General features: G+C 33.6%; 1 protein-coding gene across 6 annotated transcripts in view; it reads left to right on the plus strand.

Annotated features, from left to right (window-relative positions):
• Pcdh11x (protocadherin 11 X-linked) overlaps positions 1-16,453 on the plus strand; it is a 619,725-nt gene extending 603,272 nt beyond the window's left edge. For 5 of the 6 annotated variants that reach the window (XM_042678788.1, XM_042678789.1, XM_042678790.1 and 2 more), the window contains one exon: positions 15,771-16,453. In XM_042678788.1, coding sequence (XP_042534722.1) covers positions 15,771-16,453 — 683 coding nt within the window. The remainder of the gene's footprint in view (positions 1-15,770) is intronic. The other variant, XM_042678793.1, reaches the window with a different exon arrangement.
• The last annotated feature ends 269 nt before the right edge of the window (positions 16,454-16,722 follow it).

Genomic DNA, 16,722 nt, shown 5'->3' on the forward strand with positions numbered 1-16,722 from the left:
TCTATTTTGTTAAAAGTTCCATGTGCTGCTGAGAAAAATGTGTATTCCGATGTTGCTGGGTGAAATATTCAATAGATGTCTGTTAAATCTAGTTGATCTATGCAGTTGTTTAGATCTGTGTTTTCTCTGTTGAGTTTCTACTGAATTGATCTATTTTGTGGGGATAGTGGTGTGTCAAAGTCCTCAACAATTAACATTTTTGGATCTATTTGAGATTTGAGGGAAAGTAGTGTTTCTTGGGTAAATTTGGGTGCTCTGTTGTTTGGCAAATACGTATTTAGAATTGTAATATCCTCCTGAAGGAGAGATCCCTTAATTAGTATGTAGTGAACTTCTTTATCTCTTCTAACTAATTTTAATTTGAATCTATTTTATCTGGTATTAGTATTGCAACTCCCACCTGTTTATGGGGGTCATTTGCTTGGTAGATTTTGTTTCAGTCTTTCACTTTCAAAATGTGTTTGATTTTATGGGCAAGGTGTGACTCCTGAAGGCATCAGATAGATGGATCTTTCCTTTAAATCCAACTAGATAGTCTATGTCACTTAATTGTAAAGTCCGTTAATGTTAGAACTGAGAGGTATTTGGGAGTTCCTGCCATGTTATCCACCTTCTTTAGGACTGTAATATCTGGGTTCTTCCAGTGCTTCTTGGATTCTCAGTTTGGATGAGGTTTCTTGGCCTTTATTGTGGTCTTATTGGTATTCTATGTGTAGGACATCTTTAAGTATCTTTTGTAGGGCTTGTTTGGTGGAGATAAATTGTTTCAGTTTTTCTTTGTTATGGAACATTTTTATTTGACCGTCAGTTATGAAAGAGAGTTTAGCTGGGTACAATATTCTTGGTTGATAGTTGTTTGTCTTTAGGGCATGACATATATCATTCCAGGCTCTTCTTGCTTTAATTGTCTCTGAGGAGAAATCTGAGTTGATCCTAATTGGTGTCCCTTTATAGGTAATTGATCTTTTCTCCTTGACAGCTTTAAGCATCTTTTCCTTGGTCTGAATTGATCTTGTTTAGATTATATTGTGACGATGGGATGTCCAGTTCTGGTTTGGTCTATTTGGGGGTTTAAAAGCTGCTTGTATCTGAATTGGCCTATCTTTTTGCATGTTTGGGAAGTTCTCTGTTAGGATCCTGTTAAACAAATTTCCTAGACCATTAACTTCTTTCTCTAGGTGCTCCTCTACACCCATTATCCTCAGATTAGGCCTTCTGATGGCGTCTTCCAAATGTTGAATAGATCTATCATATTTCTTGGATTTTTCTTGGATAGTTGTATGTTCTGTATAATATCTAGGCTTTCTTCAATCTCTGAGATTCGATCTTCTGCATGGTCCAACCTACCATCAAGACTTTCTACTTTGTTTTTTTATTTCTTTTTCTTCTAATTTGTCTGCTTTGATGGCTTCAAATTCTTTGTTGGAGCTTTGTTTTAGATCTTGCATGAACTTCTTTACTTCCTTAATTCGGTGTTCAGTGTTTATTCTCAAATCACTGAGTTGATTGGTTATGGTTTCCTTGGACTCCTCTTCCTTCTGAAGGGCTCCATTCAGCATTCCTTTTGTGGTCTCCCTGCATTCTTTCAGATGTCTGTTTTTGGATTCCATGAATGCCTCTATTAATCTTTGTCTATTTTCATCCTGCTCTCACAATTCTTGTATTACTCTTTGATTAGCTTCCTCATGTTCATGCAATTCCTGTAGTTCTCTTTGACTGTTCTCAGCCTGCTCACACAATTCCTGACTTTGTCTTTGACTGTTCTCAACCTGCTCACACGATTCCATTATTACTCTTTTAGCAGTTTCCACACACAAGATTCCTGAATTAATCTTTGGTTTTCTTCCTCTTTTTCCCTATCATTCTCAAACTGAGTCCTTTGCAGGTTTTTGATCTTTTCGTTCACCATGTTTATCAATAATGTTTGTAGAGCTTTTTGGGAACTCTCCTCTGGATTAGTCTTTAACTGTTCTGTCACCTGATTATCATGAATGGGAGTTGAGATTCCCGGGCTTGCCATTTTTCTTGTGTTTTTCTGGCTTGTTTTGCCCAGTTGGTATGATAGTAACACCAATTTTGTGCTAGAACACTATTTTAATTTTTTTTTTTTTTTGTCGGTCGTGGGGCTTGAACTTTGGGCCTGGGCACTGTCCCTCAGCTCTTCAGCTCAAGGCGAGCACTCTACCACTTGAGCTACAGCACCACTTCCTAGAACACTATTTTAAAGTGAGCATCAACCAGAGTCCTGTAGTTGCACAGTTAAAATTGCTGCAGCTACATCTAGTTCAACAATTACACTCTATTCAACATCAAACAACTATGGATTAATGGGGTAAGAACAACAAACAATTTGGCAAACCAGAAATTATTACGTCTGGGGAGAAATGTGGGGAAAAGTAGGATTAGAGGGATGTGGAGAGTTTAAAGAAGAGTGAATTTAACCAAGTCCTAATCTCAGAGAGGGAAATGGATTGGACAGAATGATAGGAGAGAGATTAAAAAAAAACAAGAAAAAATGGAAAAGAAAAATTTTAAATTTAAAAGTTAAACATTGTGATATCTCAGAATATATTGTTTAATTCCTGGGACAATCAGTGAAATGCACGTATTTAAATAAAACAAAAATATAGTAAATTAGAATATAAAAAGTTAATTAATCCAGGGGAACACATGGGAAAAGACTGAAAAAATAAGTAAATTAAATCATATCACAAATCACATTACATGTAGAAGTAAACACTAAATAAAAACAGAAAGCAATATTCACTTTATACTAAAATCAATGTACTTTACTTATGAAAATACACAGTTTCAAAATAATTGAATGCAAAAAGATATATCATGCAAGCAGTAAATATAAGGAAAGCCAGAGTACTTACATTAATATAATTACATAGCTAGACTTCATGAGATTTATACTGAAAATAAAGAAAAATATTCCAAAATGATAAGGATGTTAATTCATTAAGTAAACATCAATTATAAATATAAGTATAAATAAAAGTGTACCTAAATGCTTTAAAATGCATGAAATAAGACTAGAAATATATGAGTCAAGACAGGAGCTTGTGGCTCACACTGGTAAACTTCACTATTTGAAGGTTAATAATGGGAAGGTTGCAGTTCATATTAAAGAAAAAAGAAGAAAGAGAGGAAGGAAGGAAGGAAAGATGGATGGAATGAAGGAGAGAAGGAAGGAAGGAGGGAGGGAGAGTAGGAGGGAAGGAAGAAGGAAATAAAGGAAAAAATGAAAGAAAGGAAAGAAGGAAGGAAGGAATGAAGGAAGGAAGGAAGGAAGGAAAGAAGGGAAGAAGAGAGGGAGGAAGGGATGGAGTATGGATACTGGTATCTCATGCCTATAATCCTAACTACACAGGAGGCTGCGATTTTAGGATTATGTTTGGATGAAGCAAGCTTTGGCAGAAAAATCTCTGAGATTATTATCTCCAAATTGCCACCAAAAGACTGAAGAAGAGATGTGGGTCAAGTTGTAGAGCACTAACTTTGAGCAAGAAGATTTGAAGGAGGAGAAGGAGAAGAAGAGAAGCAGAAGGAAAAGGAAAAAAAGGAGGAAGAGAAGAAGAAAGAAGAAGAAGAAGAGCAAGAACAAGAACAAGAAGAACAAGAACAAGAACAAGAACAAGAATTAAAGTAAGAAATAGACCACATCATAATCAAAAGAAGCAGGAATTTTAAAACATTCTCTTTGCAAATATGTCTTTTTAAATCATTGAGAAAGGACTCAAATAATATAATCATCTGCTTGGATCTAATTTGCTACTTTTATATATAATTCTACATCCCCAAATTTCAGTGTTTGTTTTTTTCCTATTATACACAATACTTTCATCAATTAAACCATTAGGGGACATAAAAACTGTATTTTTCCACTCAAAGATAGTGCTCTATCACTTGAGCCATATCCCTGATTCCAGAATGGATTTGTGTGTGTGTGTGTGTGTGTGTGTGTGTGTGTGTGTGCATGCAAATACCTAGACTTAAACTCAGAGCCTTGTACTCTTGCTCATTTTTTTTCATTCAAGGCTGATGCGCTCTGCCACTTGAACTACAGCGCCACTAAAATAGTTGAGGTAGTGTGTGTGTGTGTGTGTGTGTGTGTGTGTGTGTGTGTGTGTGTGTGTGTGTGTTTGTCTATACTGATATTAAGATTTTGTTCTCTCTTCAACTTTCTTTTTCCCTCCTGGTGCTTTTTACTAGTTGATTCATGCCTTCAATCTACAAAACGATTCTTAATGAATAAGCACATTTAAAGCACATAGAACATGTTCTTTGACTTCAATGAAACTATGTGATAAATCACAATAAAATATCTAGGGTAAGTCACAATGTTTGAAAATTAAAAAGGATACTTACATGTTGGTATAATTTGTGGAGGGGAAGAGGAAAAACAAATCGTTTAAATAGGGATACAGGTGGACTCATTACAACAATGAGATGTACAAGTCATTATGTCAAAAACTAACTTTACAACTTTGGTGTGGGGGGGGGACAGGGAGGAATGGGTGGGGGTGGAGGGAGGATGGGAAGGGATGGGAAGGGGAAACAAAAGAGGAGGCTACAATGCTTGATAAGAAATGTACTCATTATCTTGCCCATGTAATTGTAACCCCTCTATACAGTATTTTCATAATAAAAAAAAGAGAAAAAAAAAAAGAAATGTACTCGTTATCTTGCCCATGTAATTGTAACTCCTCTGTACAGTATTCTCACAATAAAAAATAAAATAAAGAATTAAATTTAAAAAAAGAGATAAAGAAAAAAATCACATGGAAAAGGTAATGAGAATAATTCTGAATAGGTTTTACTACCAAATTACACAATCAAATAGATATAAATAAATTCCTTGGAAGATACCACTACAAAATCTCACTAAAGAAATAAATCCATAATCTAAATACATGAATGTCTAATAAGGAAATGTACTTTGTTGTTAACAATCTTCACCCGAAGAAAGCTCCAGGCTCAGAGAACATTGAAGATAAATTTGAGCAAATATTTCAGAAAGAAGATGAAAACATTCAGGAAGCTCATCAGAAAACTACAAGGGGTAGAATATTTTAACTCATTGTAGAATGAGCATTAACCTGACATAAATTCAGGTAAAAGTTATGAAGGAAGTAAAGAAAAAGAAGTTATAAATATTAATATTCTCGTGAATATAGACCAAACTAAACAAATCATTTAAAAATTAGGTAATTTAAATCCAGGAAAATAAAAAGAAATATGATAAGAAACTTAACTCAGGAATTCATGGTTTGTTTATCATTCAAAAATAAACCTTAGGAACTCCTAATAGAATAGAAAGTGTATTAATGCATTTTGGTAAAAATGAAATCAGTATCATGAACTTGGCTCCTTCATACTAATTTAAAAGTATGAAGAAACAAAACTTGAGTTTTAAAACAAAAGTTTTAATCATGTGTGTTGACATACATCTGTAAGCCCCAACTGTGTCAAAACAACAAAGCAAATGAAGAGCCAAAAGCTTTGGTGCGGTAGTGTGTAAGAAGAAATGTATCCTAGTAGACTCTGTCAACTAAGTCACTAAGAATAAGTTACTAATAGAATAAAATATGAGATTAGTTACAAGTCTGGACTTTGGTCCATTTTTTTTTTAATTTTATTTTATTTTATTTGAGAACATACTGTACAGAGGGGTTACAATTACATGGGCAGGATAATGCATACATTTCTTACCAAGCATTGCAGCCTCCTCCTTTGTTTACCCTTCACCTCCCTTCCCAGCCTCCCCCCTCCCTCCCAACCAATCATACCCCCCCTCCCCCCCCCCCCACCGACATTGTAAAGCTGGTTTTGACATGACATTTTGTACTTCTCATTGTTGCAACAGGTCCACCTGAATCCTTAAACGACTTGTTTGTCCCCATCTCCTCCACATGTTATACTGACATCAAATATAGTGAAAGCGGGGGTTACACTGTGGGGGAGGGACATACAAAGCAACAAAGAAATAATCTTATAAATGCGTTAGAAACACATGCATGAAAGAAACAAAAACATTAAAATACATATTTGAGGTTTTGTTTTCCTAACATCACATTATCTGACTTTTTCCGCTTGACTCATACCTATACTAGATATTGCAAATAAGGGAAACCATGGGACCTATGTTTCTTTGGGCCTGGCTTACTTCACTTAATATAATTTTTTCCAAGCCTTTTTTGGTCCATTTTTTTAGTAAAAAGAGAACAACCATTTGCACTTATGAACTTGCAAATATATATGTTATATATAATAAAATACAATTGATAGGATGAATTTAAATAGTGAGAAAAGATAATTTCAAGAAAAAAAATTTCCAGAAAAATGTAGCCTGTTTAATTCAAGGACTGACTTCCTTATATTCTATTTTAATCTGCCAGCTTGTAATTCACATATTTCATCTATTTCTGTGCCCATTTATTATAGAATATTTTTGGTTGCTTTTCCTCAACTGAGAAAGAAGACAATCTCTGGGATTTTTTTCTTCACTTAAGGTCCAAATTATCTCTCTGTAAGCTATTCAAATGAGCTTTTCCTAGTACACTGCCAATCTCCCTATAATTATTTCTCACCATTTCTTCCTTCATTTCCTTTATCAGCAGTCTGTGGAGGACATTGAATGTTCCACTGTCCACAAAGTCACCAATTTTCAATTGTCTCTTCAGTAAAATACAATGTGTCCACCCTCTACTTTTATTAAAAATCACCAATAACTTACTCAAAATCTGACTCCTATGTTGATTAGATTCTGTTATTTATAATTGTCTAAAATCATGTCTCAAACCAATTTTAAGAAATATTTTCTTAGTCACTCCTATTTTTAATTCATACATAATTATTTTAAGTTAAATTTAATTATCTTGATAATCAAAATTTTAATTTGCTGTCAAAGAAATTGTGTTTTAATAGAGACTATATTCTATAGTACTCTACATTTTTATAGTTGTTTTATTTGTCTTTGCCTCCTTGCCTAAGACGATTCAACTAATAATCTATTCAATGCAAACATCAAGGTAAGGGTCATTCATCTAAACTAAATTCATTTTTTTTCATCTCACATCTTTACAAATACTATAATTACTCTTTGCTAAAATATTCAAAGATTATATTAAATATATAATATGGATTTTACACTTGGAACATTTGGTATATCTAAAATAATATTTATAGTACTAGTATAAATTAAAGTGAAATGTTTCAGTGAATTTCCTCTAAAAATATGTGTAAACAAATACACATACAATTAAGGAAACTAGTACCTGACAGCCTTCCTAAAACAAACAAACAAAAAAAAATTTCTCTTTCCTCCTCAAAACATGTTTAAATATATTTTTATTGTAAATGTACTGTACAGAAGGGTTACAGTTACATGAGCAATGTAATGAGTCCATTTCCTATCCAGCATTACCTCCTCCTTTGTTTTTCAACTGGTATTTCCTACAACTACGGAAGTTTCACAAATTTGCGTGCCATGCTAATCTTCTGTGCATCATTCCAATTTTTATATGTGTGCTGCTGAAGCTAGAGCCTCAAAACATTTTAAAACTGGGAACATAATTAGCTGGAGTACCTAGAGAATTGCCTAGCGATGTCTTACACCTGTAATCCTAGCCACTCAGGAGGATCACGGTTCAAAGCCAACCTTTGCAGGAAAGTCCATGAAACTTTTATCTCTAATTAACCACCAGAAAACCGGAAGTGGCCAAGTGGTAGAACTCTCACCTTGAACTGAAGAGTTTGGGAACCATGCCCAGGCCCAGAGTTCAAGCCCCGCGACTGACCAAAATAATAACAATAATAATAATAATAATGACATAAAAATAATGAATAAGTACAAATATATGTATGTTAAATGCTCATTTATAAAATACATAGATATTTACATATATAAATGTCCATACATTTATGAAAGTTACCTAAGATAAATCAGAATTGACTATTTCTTTGCATATTATACAATACATAAATATGAGAAACTTTACATCTACAGAAAATAGTTCATAAATACTTCACTGGGAAGAATTGGAGAAATTTCCATGACTTCTTTTAAAATTAGACCTTTTCTTTGGGGGGTGGGGTCCGGTTGTGGGGCCTGAACTCTGGGCCTGGACGCTGTCCCTTAGCTCTTCAGCTCAAGGCTAGCACGCTACCACTTGAGCCATAGCACCACTTCCGGCTTTTTTTTTTCTGCTTATGTGGTACTGAGGAATCGAACCCAGGGCCTCAAGCATGCAAGGCAAGCGCTCTACCACTGAGCCACCTTCTCAGCCCCAATTAGACCATTATTTACTTATTTATTTATTTATTATTTATTTATTTATTTTGGGTCCCGTCATGGTTCTGAACTCTGAGCCTGGGCGCTGACCCTCAGCTCTTCAGCTCAAGGCTAGCACTCTATCACTTGAGCCACAGCACCACTTCCGGCTTTTTTTTTTTTTTTTTGCTTATGGGTTCTGAGGAATCGAACCCAGGGCCTCAAGCATGCAAGGCAAGCACTTTACCACTGAGCCACCTTCCCAGCCCAGACCATTTTTTAAAATATATTTTAAATATATTTGTGGAGTTGCCACTCAACAAAGCAGTTTATGAATACAGTTCATATCAATGTCACCCCTTTCATCATTCTCCCCCATCCCTCCCATGGACCATTTTTGTTTTGTTATTTTCAATGTTTTCTCTATTGATATATTCCATACTCCATCACTTTTAAAGTCTGTCCTAGAACAACCTAGAATTGATAGCAGGAGGAAACACACCTGGTCCTCCTATTATTTGCCTTTATTTTTGGTGTGCTATTCCTGGAGCTTAAACTCAGGCAATGCCCCTGAACTTCTTTTGCTCAAGGCTAGCACTCTAACACTTGAGTCACAGCTCCACTTCCAATATTTTCTCTTTATGTGGTACTAAGAAATCAAACCCCACTAAGCCACATTCCCAGCCTCATCTTTATTTTTCTAGTTCTCTATTAAGGAAACATCTTTACAGGAAGACATTTTTCCCTTCAGTTCCTAAGGATATAGCAATGATAAAAATTGTAAATAGCATATTATCTGATATAAGCATTGTATATAATTTAGCATGAAATTAATTGTACATGAACTATTTAAATGTGTTGCTCACATAATTTAAATATCTGATTCTTACATACATCCTTTTCACCATATTTATATGATAGATTGAATATTTAAGTTTATTTTAAAATTAACATTAATGCAATCTTTTACTAATCTTTAAATATATTTTTTTCTTTTACTGCTTGTTCTTTTTTATTTCTTAATTTTTATTGTAAAGGCATTGTACAGAGGGGTTACAGTTACATAAGTAAGGTAATGAGTGTGTTTCTTTTCGAACAGTGTTACCCCCTCCCTTGTTTTCTCCCATTTTCTTTTCCCCCAAATCCCCCTTCCCAAGTTGTAAAGTTCATTTCCAACATAGTGTCTAGTGAGTATTGTTGTTGCATTGTTTCACCCTTTGTCCCACCATTTCTGTGATTTCCCCATCCTGTCTTCAAATCAGATAAATATATACAAGATAAAGGGTACCCAAATCAAAAACAGTGACCACAAGCAATAAACCAGAGGAGAAAAACAAAACAACACAAAATGTGAAAGACCAAAGAAATAACTGCAAACAGTACACTAAAAGAGAAAAAGAGAAAAAAGAAAAGCAAAGCAGCCTCCCCCTAAAACAACAACAACAACAAAAAACACTCTTGTTTCCATATCGTGGAGATGATTTCAATTAGCATCATGTTATGTGGTCACATATACTTAACTCTTTGGCTATCATGAACCTCTGCTATGACTATCCTAAGCATATTCTAGATCAGAAAGTGTGCTCTATATACACAATGGAATTCTATGCTTCCATCACAAAGAATGTCTTGCCTCATTCCCAAGAAAATGGAAAAACTTGGATAAAATCATATTAAGTGAAGTAAGCCAGACTCAAAAAAACATTGGCTCCATGGTTTCCATCATTTGTAATAATTACTGCTTATTCTTTATCACAAAGTTAGGTATCCATACTAGTTGAAAGGCATGTTTTTGTGTGAGTACTGAGGTTTGAATGCAGAGCCATTGTGATGCCAGTTAGCTTTTTTGCTTAAGGTTGATGCTCCTTCACTGTATGGACAACTTTACTTCTGGCTTTTTGGTGGTTAATAAGAGATATGAGTCTCACAGACTTTCATGCCTGGGCTAGCTCCAAACCACAATCCTCTTATCTTAGCTTCCTGGGTAGTTATGATTGCAGATCTATGCCACTAGAATTCAGCAATTGAAAGAAAAAATTGAATTGGATAGGTCTGTTTATTTATTAACATTAATTTGTGCTTTTGCCAAATTCAGATCTTGATTAAAAACTGGTAGTAAACTTTGTGTCATTGACTCATTTTCCAAAAAGAACCACAAACTATGTTATGATTTATGGCAATAATATATTTCAAACCATTAATCTAGAAAATTTCTTTTAAAAAGATAAACAGCACATTTATTATTAATGATGGAAGGAGCTAAAACATCTCATTATTTGAAGAACCTAATATATTTTCAAGAAAGTTCAATAATTTATAGAAAAGGTATGTATGGAGAAAACAGTTTCGATTTCTCATAAGGTATATTCAAAGAGAATGGCTTAAAATTGAAGAGTGAAAAGCTGCCAAATTATTTCATGCAGAAAGCAACCATGTCCTAGTTTCCCCAGTCCAAACAGACAAAAATTTTTACCTAACTTACTTCATTAATACAAATAGATCAGAAATATTGCATGAAGGAAACTATAATTATTTGTCTTAATAATTCTGTACACTTTATATTGTTGATTGCCATAGACCAAAAGACTTTTATCTACCTCCCAAATAAATTCTTGAATCTGATAAATTTACAAAACTCAAAAGTATTGAGAGACATACCAAAGGATGATGGACTTGTTCCTACTGGGGCTTCAGTATGTCATAGATCCCAGCTATAATTTAAACTTCTCAATGATATTAAAATTCCCAACCATCAGCAATAGAAAACATTTCCTTCCCATTCTCACAAGCCAAATACAAACAATACTTTGTAGATAGTACCAAATCTCAATATCCCAAATCTTAATATTGTAGTCTTAATATTGTAGTCTTCTGTATCAAATTATCATTGCCTCTTCATCAGAGTTGTCTGCACCATTTTTTCCATACCTCTATGTTGAAATGATAAAGAAAATTTAAGAAAAGACACTTACATACATTCTATTTTAATTTTGGATAGATTCCTATGTTTTACAATATTTTATATTTGAGGAAGTGGTGGCTCATACTTGTAATCCAAACAACTAAGGAGGATGAGAGTTATGGATGGAACTTTGAAAACAGCCCAGGAAGAAAAGTCCATTAGTGTAATATTTCTAATAAAAAAAAAACAAACGTGGAACAGCCTGGAGCAAAAAATCAGAATGAGAGCTTAAGGAACTAAATTTAAGTCACAATACTGGCAAAAAAATTATATTCTCAAGATTGATATATAATAGTACTCATGGCATTATTTTGAATTGCAGAAGTAATTCAGTGGCTGGTTTCTCCTCTATCAAGCATAACATATTTTCATCAAACATAACTTTTGTTTATTTTTATTTATTATTTTAGATAGGGTCTTGCTATGAACCTCAGACTTATCTGAAATTCATGATTTCCTGCCTCAAACTCCCAGTATGCCCACTCAAAAAACTGTTTTCATTTAAAGAGAATAACAATTCTCATATTGGCTATTGTTACCAGAATCATGGTAATCTAGAGTGCATGTGTTCATTTTCTTAGATCTCAAAAGGTTGATAGTATAGAAAGTATTGTATTTATTGGTGAACTACAAGTGCTAAACAATGGAACTAATTTTCTCATTGACAGTTATTATTCAAAAGTATATATTCAAGTATGTATTTCAGTTGGCAACTCTGGCTATTTTAGTTATATAACTAAGCAAAATAATCAATTTACATGAATAGAACTTCAAATAAAAGGCTAAAAATTAAAGGTTAAATATTTTTCAGTATTTAAAATTATTCTTTTACACATTTAGACCAATTTTAGTGTGTCAACATAGTACATGAGTCATATATGCCTGTTATTGTCCTGAGAGAACCAAGTGATGAACTTTTCAGGTGAGAAAGTTGTTTGATTTTTGATGGAATGAACATACTGGTTATAATCTGATATACTTTTAAAAGATAACATTGAGAACATTCACTAAAGCACTTTGAAAACTTCTGAAAGAGGAAGAGATAAGAGATCAAAAGCAAGTTTGTGGCAATTTCTCATTCGTTTTCATGAGAGTTCATCTTTGAACATTAATCAAATGATCTTTGTAAGACCTCTGTCGTGAAATTTGCTATCACAGATTAACAGAAACATTAAATTGAACAGTTTGATTGGAAATATTTGTATAATGAACATTTAATCCTACTTTGAGATTGCATTAATAATAGTGTCTATAAAATATGTATTTGTCTTCAAATTAATGAATGTTAGAGAATGATAGGGTATATCACAAAAGCACATTTAATCAGATCTATGAACTTAATATCAGAATTTTGAAAGACTAAGATTGGCTCCACTATGTCTTGAAACACATAATATATACCAGCCAATTAAATAAACATGAGTTAATAGATAGTTCTGAAAAGCAATTTAAACTTCACACAGTAATTATAAGCATTCACAATAAAGGAAGAGTTTTGTCCAAATGTATTTAATATCATAAGAGCACATTTTGTCTCTGAGCCAAAGCAAATGAGTTCTATTCTGACAGTAATTCTCATTTCATTGTGCTAAAAATATATTTCAATCTACTGTCATTTTCATCCTTCTTTCTGGATGACTACATATGGTAACAGTTGGCTTGCAGATGGTTTCCTAGGAGGATATTATGGTAGACTTCTCTATGATATATTCTTTGTTGATAGCTATTTTTATTACCCTGCTATATGTTTCATCTTCTCAGTATACTCCACTGATTTTTATGTTGGGACAATTTGGCTACAATTTAAATCATAATTTTAGTTGGACTTTTAAACATAATGAAGTGATCATCTGTTTAATGGCATTTGTAGCAGAAAAAAACATTGTGATATACACTGACTACTTTAGTGATATATGAGGATACATATTTCCCTAGGATTAATATTCATTTTATCAATTCTAAATATTATTAATGAGTTATAGAAACCCACAGAAAATGTTGTCTCACATATTAATTTGAACCCCACTAATTCATAAAATATATTATTTTGAATTTTTACCAAGTTAATTGCTCTTTGGAAAGTAACATGTTAAACTCATTAACAGAAAGAGACTGTACAGTTTACTAAATAAAATGTTTTAAGAGTATTTTTATAGTATTTACTCACATTTGAAATTTTTACAATGATAATGATTCTTCTTTTTATATGATTTGTTTAAAATTGGGTTAGTATTTGGTGCATTTTAATAGACATATAAGATGTGATTTATATAAAACGTATCTCAGTTTAAACCAGAAATTTTCACTCAGCTATTCTGCAATTGAGATTAAACTTATTAGCTGAAGATTATTATTTATAAATTGTAGGCATATATTGTATTCAATCTCTCCATCAATCTGTATATAATAATTGTATTTGGTAGCTCTCAATATATGGTTTCACTGCTTTTAATTGTGAGAAGTATTCTTTTAATCACAATTGTTTTCAGTATGAAAATACCTTATCATTTGGTGGGAAAAGATTTTAAGACAAAATATATCAATAAGCTCTAGATTCTTACCAAAATGTGATACTAAATTGGCATATGTTATAAATCATTAGTATGAAGAGATTTTTAATAAATTATATTTATGTAATAAAATGTAAGATAAGTTTTCAATTATTGTGAAGGTGAATTTTTGAAAGAAGTTAAGGTACTATTTTTTATACCAAAATATAATTTGAAGAATGATATATTTTATATTTTATAAGCACTTTACATGTAGTGTCATATGCTTATCTACAATACTATTTCAAAACTTATTTTTATGATAAACAAAAAAATTGTCAAATTATGAAAACTATTACAATGTTTTATAACATTTATAGTAATTCTACTTACCATTTCTAAGTCTTATTTTTTGGGGGGGCGTCCAGTTGTGGGGCTTGAACTCTGGGCCTGGGGGCTGTCCCTCAGCTCTTCAGCTCAAGGCTAGCGCTCTACCACTTGAGCCACAGCGCCACTTCCGGCTTTTTTCTTTTTGCTTACGTGGTGCTGAGGAATCGAACCCAGGGTCTCAGGCATGCAAGGCAAGTGCTCTACCACTAAGTCACCTTCCCAGCCTATAAGTCTTATATTTTAATATAATAATCAGAATAGTTTTATAGAAAATCCTGAATGGGGTATAGAAGGTAATAGATGATTTATAAAACATATACTTTTTTTTTTCTTGTTTACACATGGTTTCATATGACTATTTCCAGCTTTTGGGAGGTAGAAGTAGGATTGCCGTTCAACAATAAACCCAAGACACTATCTGATAAAGAAACTAAACAAAGCAAAATTAGCTGTGTGTGTGGCTCAATTAGTAGCACATTTGCCTAGCAAACATAAGGTTCTGAGTTCAATTCTCTGAGTTTCTGAAACATATATGTGTTTTCTCAATACTTGGAAAATACTCATGGCTACTTTTTATATTTCCATACAGTAAAATTCACTTGTGTTCTACTAGTTTTGGCAAATATATTACGTATTCACCATCATTACATGCTAGAAGATAATGTCACCCTAAAATTTTCATCTGCTACTATTCAAATCTTCTTCCATTCTAACCATTGGCAATTAATATGTTTACAAGTTTCTCTTTACATAATGTTATGTAAATTACCTTTACATTATATAAGCTCTTACTTCTCGCTTCTTTCAGTTAAAATTCATTTGTGTTTCCTTCATATTGTTCTGGAGTTCATTACTGTGTTTCCTTCCATTGATAAATAGTATTTCATTATAAGGGTGCAACACAATATCTTTTTAACAGTGGAAGACAGAGTTGTTTCCAATGTTTGGTGGTTATTAATAAAGCTGTTTAACCTGCACATACATGTTTTTATAGTGTCATGAGTTTAACATTGGTAGGGAAAACATACAAAACTGGAATTACTGGGGTTCTTTTTTGGCAATGTGTTTTTATATTTATAAAATATTGACCAGATGTCATCTAATCCTCCTGTGCCCTTTAGTATTATCACCCACATTCTTCGTATGTTTCAGTTGCTCCAAATACTTGTCAGAAATTAGTATTGTTAGAAATCTGTGTTTCTCTTTGTAGATTTGATTTGTATTCCATTATTGTTCAGTAGTGATGAGTCTTTTCTCATAGTTGATGGAACATACTTACATCTTCCTTAATGAAGTATCCATATCTTTTGCACAAGTGTTAACTGGGTCTTTGATTTTTTTGCTTAATATTAGGTTTTCTTGTCTTATACAAATTCTTCACAAATATTTTCACCTTGACTGTCCCTAGCCTTTCTATTATATTCCACTGCCTTTTACAAATTAAAAAAATCCTATCCTTCATTCCTACTTTTTGTTTCTCACAGAATTATTTCCTGAGAAATCAAGAACCAACTGTGAAACTTTTTGGCAGTCTCTGATGTACTGAATCAAAATGTTAACTTTTGCTGTAACAATATGATTTGTTTTAAGTAGGTAACAAAATATGCATTTGGAATATAAATTTTATCTCTTGTTTCTCCCACCTCAACAGCTGCAGAAATAACAGTTCAACCAACTGTGGAAGAAGCCTCTGACAAATGCACTCAAGAATGTCTTATCTTGGGCCACTCTGATGCCTGCTGGATGCCAGCTTCTCTAACTCATTCCAGCCCGTCACAGATGCAGGCCTCTTCTCTGTGCCACAGCCCAACCTTGACGCGGTCATCACTTCACCGCCGAAGCCCTCCAGTGACACAGACCATTGCTCTCTGCCACAGCTCTCCAGTGACACATACTATGGTACTGTGCCACAGCCCTCCACCAATACAGGCTTCTGTTCTCCAGCACAGTCCATCTCTAGTACAAGCTACTGCGCTATGCCACAGCCCACCACCAACACAGGCCTCAGCCCTCAGCTATAGCCCACCCCTTGCACAGGGTGCTGCAACCCATCACAGCTCTCCCCTGCCACAGGCTGCTACCCTCCATCACAACCAGGCACAGCCACCAATGGGCTTACAACAAGGTTGGGTGCAAGGTGCTGGGGCTGATGGACTGCATTTCCTTGATCAGGGAGGGCAAGGTAGTACAAGAGCTCAGTTTTACACCATGTCTGAAAAACTTCACAAAAGTGATGACTCAATTAAAGTAATTCCCTTGACCACCTTCACTTCAGGTCAGCAGGCCAGACACTCTAGAAGTGATTCCCCCATTATGGAAGAACATCCCTTGTAAAGCTGAAATGGGTATTTACCATTTTCAGACAGATATATATGTATATATATACACACACATATTGTGTGAAATATGTATTCATATATACACATATAGATACATATATATTAAAGGTTTATCGACTTTATGCACTTTCAGTGAATATTCAAAATTGTTGTTTGTAAATATTTCTGTAAATAGAAACAGATACCAGGATAAATCCTGAGCTAGATCCTTAGTCAAAAGTTTAAAAATATATTTACAATTAGCTTAATTCAAGATGTGAACGA

This window comes from Dipodomys spectabilis, unplaced genomic scaffold (genome assembly GCF_019054845.1).
Source record: "Dipodomys spectabilis isolate Male_0828 unplaced genomic scaffold, ASM1905484v1 ptg000048l, whole genome shotgun sequence".
Classification (NCBI taxonomy): Eukaryota; Metazoa; Chordata; class Mammalia; order Rodentia; family Heteromyidae; genus Dipodomys; species Dipodomys spectabilis.